General features: G+C 41.4%; 1 protein-coding gene across 1 annotated transcript; it reads right to left on the bottom strand.

The window, feature by feature from the left end:
* Positions 1 to 670: 670 nt before the first annotated feature.
* Positions 671 to 4,624, bottom strand: LOC124147293 (mediator of RNA polymerase II transcription subunit 10-like). The gene is made up of 5 exons (XM_046517971.2): positions 4,468 to 4,624; positions 3,973 to 4,056; positions 3,042 to 3,144; positions 1,607 to 1,698; positions 671 to 1,561 (listed from the first exon to the last, which is right to left on the bottom strand). The coding sequence occupies exons 1-5, from the start codon at positions 4,587 to 4,589 to the stop codon at positions 1,558 to 1,560; spliced, it is 405 nt and encodes a 134-aa protein (XP_046373927.1). The 5' UTR covers positions 4,590 to 4,624; the 3' UTR covers positions 671 to 1,557.
* Positions 4,625 to 11,809: the final 7,185 nt, after the last annotated feature.

Below are 11,809 nucleotides of genomic sequence, written 5' to 3'. Positions count from 1 at the left end.
TGAGTGAGTGAGTGAGTATGGTTTTGCGCCGCTTTCAGCAATATTCCAGCAATATCACGGCAGTGGACACCAGAAATGGGCTTCACACATTTGACCCTTGTCGGGAATCGAGCTGGGTCTTCGGCGTGAAAATGGAATGCTTTAACAACTAGGCTACCAGACCGCCCCTCACATCTACTGAACTAGAAAAATAGTTGCTGACTTGCAAATTTGTTTGTTGGTTAACGCCATACTCAGCAATATTCTTGCTATATGACGGCTGTCTGTAGATAATCAAGTCTCGGCCAGACAATCCAGTGATTAAGATCATGAGCATCGGTCTTTGATGACATGCATCAACCAAGTCAGCAAGCCTGACCATCCGATTCCATGTCGCCTCTTATGACAAGCATAGTCGCCTTAATGGCAAGACTTGCAAATATGGCATTCAGAACATATGTGCTGGGATGTATGATGGCACTGTTGATGCGAGGAGCTCATTCAGGAACTATAGATGACTGTGGGTTCAAATACCAGATTTGTCCTGATAAGGGTTAAAATGTGTCCACACCAAAGTGGTCAGCATCCACAACCTGGATGAGGCAGGCGTTTGCAGTGTGTCTGTTTATGTATACACAGATAAATATACTGTTTCCCAAGAGGTCCCAAATATGGAGAAAATTCATCAAAACAGAATCACATTGCTGTTTATTGATTGAAACATGTGAGATGACGGATGCATGGGATCATGTACAGAGTGGATGATGAAGAAAACAGCACAGTTCAACAGCATGTACAACAATCACTATTTTCTCTCTCAATCTCATATAGTTACATAAGGCTTAAAAAAAAGGAATTGGTTCTCAGGCAATGACTTTTGAAAATATAGTGCGAGCGGGCGGTGCTTTTTTTCCTCCATACATTAACAAGCATACAAACACCTATTGCCGCCATGACCATAACATGTTATGCACAGTAAACAGTGCGCATGTAAAGGGAAGTAACTGCATGATACATTGGATCACATTTTTCATGAGTATAAGGATTTTTTAAATGTTTTTTTGAGAATGGAAATAAAAATGAAAGGTGCAGCAGACTTTATCATGATGCGGGCGGTGCCTGAGAACAAGACTATTATTTTTTTTTTAGCCTAAAGTATTATTTGCTGCATCAGGTAAAGTAGACAAAGAAACAAGATCTATATGATGACAGCTCAACACAGAAGCATCAGTAGCAATAACACGCTGATCATTGTGAATAGCTGAAAAACTGCTGATGCCGTGTTAAAGCGACATTCACATTTACACATGATACATTAAGGGTCAATGAAACAATCCCAGCTGATTCTTCAAGTCTTCAGCCGAACACTATTCCACAATGTTTAGCTATTTCAGCACATGTACCACACTGATTCCTCCAGTTGAGGAAGTAAACGCCCTGCCACGGACAGGTATGTGCCTGGAGAGTTGTGTCCTCCAATAAAACCAAGTGTAGGTTTTGGTCACAAAACTGATGATCAGATGCCCTGGTTTTGACTGCAGTTCTTCACAACATTCCACGTAATGTCAAGTGTTGTCGTCATGTTGGTCGTTCATCCCCTTTGAGGGATGTCAAGTGTTGTTGTCATGTTGGTCGTTCATCTCCTTTGAGGGCTCGGTACATGCTCATCTCGTTTGGGAAGACTTTTGTAAGTTCAACCATCAGCATTGCCTTAAACCTCTGAAACATGGAAATGAAGACACCATGGGAGGCATTTCTCATACATTTGTAACAAATTCTTCAAGTCTTCTACATAATCTAACTATTAATGATGGGATTATTATTCAGCATGAGTGGTAGGTTGGACCATGTATGTATGGTGTATTCCATCATGCAAAGAAAGAAGGGAACAGAGATTTTCTTTGTCTGAATTTGTGGACAAAACGATATTAGGCAGGGTGCTTGGTGCTAAATAGACAAGACATTACGAAAAATAGAACCTGCAACTTTGTTGTAGTAGGAAGTGAAAAGACCTGTTTTCAGTTTTTATCAAAATGTGACAAAGCAGCTAGCTTATTTAATGTCAAGGGGCAGTTGACCTTTCCACAAGACAGGCACACACAAGGAGAAAGATCTGTTTGAACAAGACATGAGCTTGTAACGAAGGACTGACGAGATTTTGGTTTGGACCCAAGTTCACATACAGAAACATAAGGCGTGAGATCGGAGATAGGCAGGACTGGTACATCTGGAGGTGAGACAAAGAAGCTTAAAGTCTTGCCTTCCAAACACATTTAGATTGTGAGTGGAGATAAACAATGCAAACCGAATCTGTGGACGCAGAATAGTTCGGCTGTTTAATAAATAATAACAAACTTGTATATTGCATGTTACATGTAACTAATATTTCTATTCTGCAAGTTACACGTCACTAATATTTCTATTCTGGTATAAAAAAAAAACAAGGTTCATCAGCCTAACATCTGTAACCATGGTAACAGGCTTCTGAGCATAAAGTTCTTGAAATCCTGTGAAGTGTCACAAGTCGCCAGCCAGGGACCCCCCACCATATTTGTTACTGTCCCTGGCCCCATGTAAGTCCCTGGCCCCATGTAAGTCCCTGTTTCAGCATGCCTGTATGCATTCAGCAACTCAGACTCACAAATACCTTTTCTATATCACAATGTAGCTGGTATTACATACTTGTCATCTATATTCCAAAAACTTTTCTGAAATTTACAATCAATATCATGATCTTGCATAATTAGTAAAACCCCTTCTCATTTGCCCGACGTGTCAGTGACTGCTAACTGTATTTTAAATACATCCTTGCAACTTCTATCATAAACTGTTATTGCAAGAGTTCTAAATGAGATACCAGGTACTGAGACTCATCAGATAATTACTTTTTATTGCACAGTCCTAATAAGAATGATTAGTGTTGCTGTAATTTAAAACAAAATGTAAAAAGCAGCAGTTAGTATCAAAATAATTTGTATATTGATATTTTTTCAAAATGGAGGAAAACCATGAAACCTTTGGTTTGGCCTTGTTATGTATTAGTTCACTCATTTCAAACTCACCTTCAGATTATCCATCTTTCCCTTTATCAGTTCATTTTTAGCCAAGGCTTTTTCCAAACAGTCTTTAGTATACAGGTTTGGGTTTTTACCTTGATCAATGTAGCTGGAAGGCAACGAAAGACAGGCCAAATGTCAATGACTGTGTAGGTGAACATAAGCAGGAAAAAGTCTACCTAAAAACAACTTTTCTATTTGAGCTGAAAAACATTTCTCTGAATGACATTTTAGAAGAAGTCATGGTTGTTCGTTTGTTGTCAGCAATATTGTTGTCAGCCATATGGTGGCGGTCTGTAAATAATCGAGTCTGGACCAGACAACCCAATGATTGATATCATATCAGTCTACACAATTGGTATATGATGACATGCATCAACCAAGTCAGTGAGTCTGACCACTCAATACTACTACTACTACTACTACTACTCAATACCGCTCACGACAAGCATGGGTTGCTGAAGACCTATTCTAACCCAGATCTTCATGGGTAGATGTAGTATGAATAAGGACATATAACATGTACACAGTGAAACTATTTTAGTCTGAACCCTGTTAAGAAGAACTGAGAACAGTGCTATTTGAAAGAAATTACAAAATGTCTATTACCCAGTACCATGATTATTCTGAACATGTTACTGATGCTGTTATGTGCTTAATTTAGAATTGACGTTTTGAGGAAATCTGTGTGGCAGAAGTGAAATCACCATCTGCATCTTGCTCGTTTGGGAATATAACCCGCGCACAATTTCTCTTGCACCTGGGTCAGTGTCATTAGATTTGAACTCAAAACAAAGCTATGACATCAGATTGAACCATGGTATAGTACACTGGATAATTGAGCAGACGATTATTCAGAATTGTCACTTGACAACATACTTGAAACCAGTAAATCACTACTTAAGCATTTTTATCCATGTTACCGTGTTCAACTTACTCAAAAACTTCCAAGGGGACATGGACATCTTGCATCTGCGGACGGAATTTGTCAATTTCCTGCATCTCTAAAACCATGGTCTGTCTGAAATGAAAAAATACAGTCCTTCCATTTTATGATTTGCTACATGTACAATAAAAATTAAACCAGAAACAGAGTAGATATGAAAAACAGGAACCATTCACATATTTTACTTCGGCTCGCGGTGTCAAACGTACCCAAACACAAACGTGAAAGACAATCAGCCTGACAGACCGCTGCAGCTGAAGTGAATAAGCGAACTGGCAGGCGGACATGGCCTTCGCCCGGTAAACTGCACTCTTGCACAGTATCTCATCTCAACTTGGAAATGAACATGAAATTAGAGATTAACAGATTCACAATGTGACGAAAGAATATTTGATCAGAGTGTTTATTTGAGCAGCTTCATCGACTCCTTCCTCTGAGCATATTTGAGTTTCTATTACGAGTTTTGCATTACATATGTATACTTACAACTTTTGATTCAGAACATTCTGTCCCTGTGGCTGAAAATCACTGACAATGATACCCATTTGACGAGTATTTTCAATAAACAGTTCTAACTGTTGTTCCAAAGCCTCGAATTTGTCCGCCATCTTTGGCACTTACAAAGGGGGGTAACCTCAGAAATTGTATCGTTATTGTATTGTTAATATTTAATCTTCAACCATATATCTAAATGGCGACTAATGAAATTCAACATGATTGACTTTCGAAGTATACCTAGTCATATCCATGTACAATATTCAATACTTGTTTTAAATCAATCGAAATATGCCTTCACTGACGATTTGAACAATATGGCTTCATAGAAATCCTTTCGCTGCACACAGCAGTCAAGACATTCCCATAGAGGCAAGCGTGTCCACCAGCCTATATCATAGACCATATGCTTATATCAAAGCCTAGTTTTTTTACCCGAGGCATGCGTGTCCACTAGCCTATATCAAAGCCTAGGTTCTACAAGACTTTGATCACAAGGCTAGTGGACGCCCTTGCCTCGGGAGGTTGAGACATGCAAGGCTGGGTTGATCCCACTGTTTAAATGCGTATTGGGCATAGTCTTTGTTTGGAGATTTTAATTTCTCTCTTATTAGTCTCTCACTTTTGGATAAATAATTAAGCAATGTTTTGTCAGCGAATTTATAAATTCACGATGATGTTTTTGTTGGTGTTCAGATACTATTAGAAGCGCCGTAAAATACCAAATTTGCCCCTCAGGATGGAAGCTGACAACGGACAGGACTAATATAAGAACATGTAATTAATCAAATGAAGTTGCGGGTCTTAAGCTATTTCTGTAGCTGATTAGATATTAGAATTACTGAACACTTCTGTCATTTTACAAACTGACTTAAAATTTCATTGACTTATTTGACTGTGATTGAATGAATTCAGCCCTTATCTCCTTCATTAAACTTACTGACCAAACAACGAGCAAATCAGCCACGTGAGAACAAGCATATGTCAACTAAATATCTAGTTAACATTGTGTTACATTGGACCTTCTCATGTACAGTAATGGGTGGTTTCTAGAGAATAAAATAATTGATTGGTTTTCGAGACACCTAGAACTGCATTTACATAGATGCATAATCAGAATACAGGGCGTGTCTCATAATCCTAAAGCTTGCACCTTAAAGCAGGTCTCATGATCAGGGAAACAGGCGAGTGTCTGAATCCTAGCACCTTAAAGCAGGTCTCATGATCAGGGAAACAGGCGAGTGTCTGAATCCTAGCACCTTAAAGCAGGTTTCACGATCAGGCAAACAGGGCGACTCTTAATCCTAGCACCGTTAAGCAGGCTTCATGATCTGGGAAACAAGTGAGTCTCTTAGTCCCAGCACCTTAAAGCACGTCTCATTGTTAGGGAAATAGGCGAGTCTCTTAATGCTAGCACCATAAACAGGTCTCATTGTCAGGGATACAGGCGAGTCTCTTAATGCTAGCACCTTACAGCACGTGTATTTGTCAGGGAAATAGGCCAGTCTCTTAATGCTAGCACATTAAACAGGTCTTATTGTCAGGGATATAGGCCAGTCTCTTAATCCTACCACCTTTAAGCACGCCACATTGCCAGGAAAATAGGCGAGTCTCATAATCCTGGCACCTTTAAGCACACCACATTGCCAGGGAAACAGGCGAGTCTCTTTATGCTAGCACCTTACAGCACGTGTCATTGTCAGGGAAATAGGCCAGTCTCTTAATCTTACCACCTTTAAGCACGCCACATTGCCAGGGAAATAGGCGAGTCTCTTATTCCCAGCACCTTTAAGCAGGTCTCATCATCAGGCATACAGTGCGAATCTCCTAATGCTAGCACCTTGAAGTACGTGTCATTGCCAGAGAAACAGGCGAGTCTCTTAATCCTAGAACTTTAAAGCAGGTCTTCTGACCAGGGAAATTATTGAGTCTCTTAATCCTAGCCCCTTAAAGCAGGTCTCATCATCAGGGAAACAGACGAGTCTCTTAATCCTGGCACATCAAAGCAGGTCTCATGATCAATGAAAAGATTGAGTCTCTTAATCCTAGCACCTTAAAGCAGGTCTCATCGATATGATCAGGGAAACAGGTGAGTCTCTTAATCCTGGCACCTTAAAGCAGGTCTTATGATCAGGCATACAGTGATTGATTCCAATGATAACTGCGTTTTGGACATAGTCTTTGTTTGGAGATTATAATTTGAAGCGCACACTTAACCTTCGTTTTGCAAGGCAAGATCACTTGGCGATATGGTTCGCCCATAAGTGAGCTGAACAAAGAGGCGATCCCCTTCCGGATGTACGATTGTTGTTTGGAGATGCTGCTCGCATGTACTTTATTTATTTACAGATGCGGGTACACTTACCATGAAACGCTCCCCGTGACAAGAAAATAATTTCTGTATTGAAAACCAGAGAATAAATGATTTCTCGAAATTATTACTAGAATAGTATTACTCTCGGCTTCGTCTCTGCATTATGGGGGCGGTCGGGTAGCCCAGTGGTTAAAGAGTTCGCCGAAGTCCCGGGTTCGATTCCCGACACGGGTACAATGTGTGAAGCCCATTCCTGGTGTTCCCCACCGTGATATTGCTGGTAAACTGCTAAAAGCGGCGTAAAACTATACTCACTTAGTCACTCACTCTGCATTCTGCCATACCCCTAGAATCCGTTATATGTCCCCCCCCCCATCACAGCTCTCCGCTACATTGACCAAGTCCTCAGACCCCATATCGTGCCTTTTTTTGCCCGTCATCAAAACCACACCTTTCAGCAAGACAACGCCCGTCCCGGCACTGCCAGAGTCACCAGGGACTTCCTCCAGCAGCACAATATCCAATTCATGCCTTGGCCTGCCCTCAGTCCGGATTTGAATCCCATTGAACACTTGTGGGATGAGATCCAACGCCGACTCAACGACGTACGCCCAAGGCCGACAACTGCAGCAGAACTGCGTGTAGCGTTCCTGAAGATATGGGCCCATATCCCAATGGCCTTCATCAACAGGCTAGTCCACTCCATGTACAGTTGGATGGCTGTAGTCAACGCCCGTGGTGGCCACACCAGGTACTGATTTTGACCCCCCCCCCCCCCCCCCCCCCCCCAGATTTGATGTCTTCTGGTGCCTTCCCAAATTCACAATTCGCAAAAACATTCCCCAGACTGTTAATTTCAAGTGGGTCAAACACTGACTTTCTCCGATGTCTTTACTTATATACATAAGCTTTTGAAAATAAAGATATTTATATGATACATCCACATGACGTTTCTTTTGCCTTTCAGTGTAGTTCTCTGGTGGTTTCTCCGTTTGGCGTATCAAATATCGCTGGGTCAGTTTAGATATACTTGTTATGGGTATAAGAAATGAAAACACAACATCTCTCTCATTTCAAAGTCCATTTAGCAACGTTTTGTCAACGAATTTAGTAAATTTGCGAGATGTTTTAGTCGTCGAGATACTTTAAGAAGCGCCGTAAAATAGCATGGAAGCTGACATGGACAGGACTAATATAAATACATGTAATGAATCAAATGATTTTGCTGGTCTTAAGCTATTATAGCTGATTAGGTAAATATTTTGCAAAGGTGTACGAATTACCAATAAAATTATGCTAAATTTTGTTTGAAACATGTACATTTGTAGAAGCGAGCTTTTGTGGTGGATCTCAAACCATAAGATTCCAGACGTCGGTCTCACACTGCGCTGAAATATTTCTCTCCTGATTGATCAGATTTACTGTTTGTTTAACCTGCCTTCATCCGTCTAGCAGCATCTTTGTATATTGCACTCAAGCAGCAGGTCCGGTTGTTGAGCTCCCTGTAGACACGACCAATCACTGGCACTAATCGGCGGGCATCTTCCATGCTTATCAGACTCGACACTTAAATACGCGACTCCATGGTGGAGATGTGTTATTTCTCAGTGCACTTATACAGTAAACAGGAATAATGTCTCGACATGAAACTGTACGTGTTTAAATTGCCCGCAATTAAAGATACACTTATGCTTGGAGATCTGCCATTAACGGATGTACGGGCGCTGCGGATGCCAACGGGGACTGTGGTGTGTAGTCTGCAGACTGCCTTCCTGTGACGCTCCGACCATAGCTGTAGCATGTCGTAACTCAGACCCAGTGTAATGACCCCGACCCGAACTGTCCTTGTTTTACCCCTTAACGACCGCCAGACAGGTTAAAACAGGTACTATTTTTTAACTTACTATTTTCTTTATGACGCGGTCATGTCTTGCTTTTTCTTCAGGAAGATCATAGGCCCAGCCATGATTTTGCTAAATGTGTATTATAAAAATAGCCACAAAATCTCATTTCAACCATTTCTTGAGAAAACAGTATGCCCAATCGATACCTAGTGTTTTAAAGTATGTCTATTAGTTGAGTTCGTCTGTATGCAAAGATGGTTATTGATTCTGGTTTTATTAAATTTGACAAAAAGTTTAATCGTTTTCTTATGCTTCGTTATTTTAAACCACAGCATCTCGATCACTATAACTACGCTACACACTTTGGCTTGTTGAAACACCTGCTTGCACGTGACACACCTTTAGGCTACTGAAGACTATAAGCGAGGCGCGTGATTTAGTCCCAATAATTAGAACCGGCCGTCGTTGTCACAGCACCAGATGGCCAACATCGTGAACTGAAAGAATTCAAACGGAAGTTAGAGCGCCACAAGACACTTATGATGAACATTGAAGAGTTTGAAGTCAATCTTTTGATGAGCATTGAAGGATATCCTCCTTGTTCGAATTCAAACACATGTTTCTGATCCCGACAGTTAGCATATTAACGTGCGTGTCAATGGCACGACACTACACCTGAAGACATTGAAGTAACCCAATTCTGCGTCTATTTCACGACAGTACAGCTGTAGACATTGATGTAACACCATACCGCGTCTATTTGACGACAGTACACCTGTAGATATTGATGTAACACCATACCGCGTCTATTTGACGACAGTACACCTGTAGACATTGATGTAACACCATACCGCGTCTATTTGACGACAGTACACCTGTAGACATTGCTGTAACACCATACCGCGTCTATTTCACGACAGTACAGCTGTAGTTTGATGTAACACCAAACCGCGTCTATTTCACGACAGTACAGCTGTAGACATTGATGTAACACCACACCGCGTCTATTTGACGACTGTACAGCTCTAGACATTGCTGTAACACCATACCGCGTCTATTTCACGACTGTACAGCTGTAGACATTGATGTAACACCACACCGCGTCTATTTCACGACTGTACAGCTGTAGACATTGATGTAACACCATACCGCGTCTATTTGACGACTGTACAGCTGTAGACATTGATGTAACGCCATACCGCGTCTATTTCACGATAGTACACCTGTAGACATTGATGTAACACCATACCGCGTCTATTTGACGACAGTACACCTGTAGACATTGATGTAACACCATACCGCGTCTATTTCACGACAGTACACCTGTAGTTTTATGTAACACCACACCGCGTCTATTTCACGACAGTACAGCTGAACACATTGCTGTAACACCATACCGCGTCTATTTCACGACTGTACAGCTGTAGACTTTCATGTAACACCATACCGCTTCTATTTGATGACAGTACAGCTGTAGACATTGATGTAACACCATACCGCGTCTATTTGACGACAGTACACCTGTAGACATTGATGTAATACCATACCGCGTCTATTTCACGACAGTACACCTGTAGTTTTATGTAACACCACACCGCGTCTATTTCACGACAGTACACCTGTAGACATTGCTGTAACACCATACCGCGTCTATTTGACGACTGTACAGCTGTAGACATTGATGTAACACCATACCGCTTCTATTTGATGACAGTACACCCGTAGACATTGATGTAACATCATACCGCGTCTATTTCACGACAGTACACCTGTAGACATTGATGTAACACCATACCGCGTCTATTTGACGACATTACACCTGTAGTTTGATGTAACACCACACCGCGTCTATTTCACGACAGTACAGCTGTAGACATTGATGTAACACCATACCGCGTCTATTTGACGACTGTACAGCTGTAGACATTGATGTAACACCATACCGCGTCTATTTCACGATAGTACACCTGTAGACATTGATGTAACACCATACCTCATCTATTTCACGACATTACACCTGTAGTTTGATGTAACACCACACCGCGTCTATTTGACGACTGTACAGCTGTAGACATTGATGTAACGCCATACCGCGTCTATTTCACGACAGTACAGCTCTAGACATTGATGTAACACCATACCGCGTCTATTTCACGACTGTACAGCTGTAGACTTTCATGTAACACCATACCGCTTCTATTTGATGACAGTACAGCTGTAGACATTGATGTAACACCATACCGCGTCTATTTGACGACAGTACACCTGTAGACATTGCTGTAATACCATACCGCGTCTATTTCACGACAGTACACCTGTAGTTTTATGTAACACCACACCGCGTCTATTTCACGACAGTACAGCTGTAGACATTGCTGTAACACCATACCGCGTCTATTTCACGACTGTACAGCTGTAGACATTGATGTAACACCATACCGCTTCTATTTGATGACAGTACACCCGTAGACATTGATGTAACACCATACCGCCTCTATTTCACGACAGTACACCTGTAGACATTGATGTAACACCATACCGCGTCTATTTCACGACATTACACCTGTAGTTTGATGTAACACCACACCGCGTCTATTTCACGACAGTACAGCTGTAGACATTGATGTAACACCATACCGCGTCTATTTGACGACTGTACAGCTGTAGACATTGATGTAACACCATACCGCGTCTATTTCACGATAGTACACCTGTAGACATTGATGTAACACCATACCGCGTCTATTTCACGACATTACACCTGTAGTTTGATGTAACACCACACCGCGTCTATTTGACGACTGTACAGCTGTAGACATTGATGTAACACCATACCTCATCTATTTGATGACAGTACACCTGTAGACATTGATGTAACACCATACCGCGTCTATTTGACGACTGTACAGCTGTAGATATTGATGTAACACCACACCGCGTCTATTTGATGACAGTACACCTGTAGACATTGATGTAACACCACACCGCGTCTATTTCACGACAGTACAGCTGTAGACATTGATGTAACACCATACCGCGTCTATTTGACGACTGTACAGCTGTAGACATTGATGTAACACCATACCGCGTCTATTTCACGATAGTACACCTGTAGACATTGATGTAACACCATACCGCGTCTATTTCACGACTGTACACCTGTAGTTTTATGTAA

This window comes from Haliotis rufescens, unplaced genomic scaffold (assembly GCF_023055435.1).
Source record: "Haliotis rufescens isolate VD_foot unplaced genomic scaffold, xgHalRufe1.0.p SCAF_30, whole genome shotgun sequence".
NCBI lineage: Eukaryota > Metazoa > Mollusca > Gastropoda > Lepetellida > Haliotidae > Haliotis > Haliotis rufescens.
This window is presented reverse-complemented; position numbering and strand designations above follow the sequence as displayed.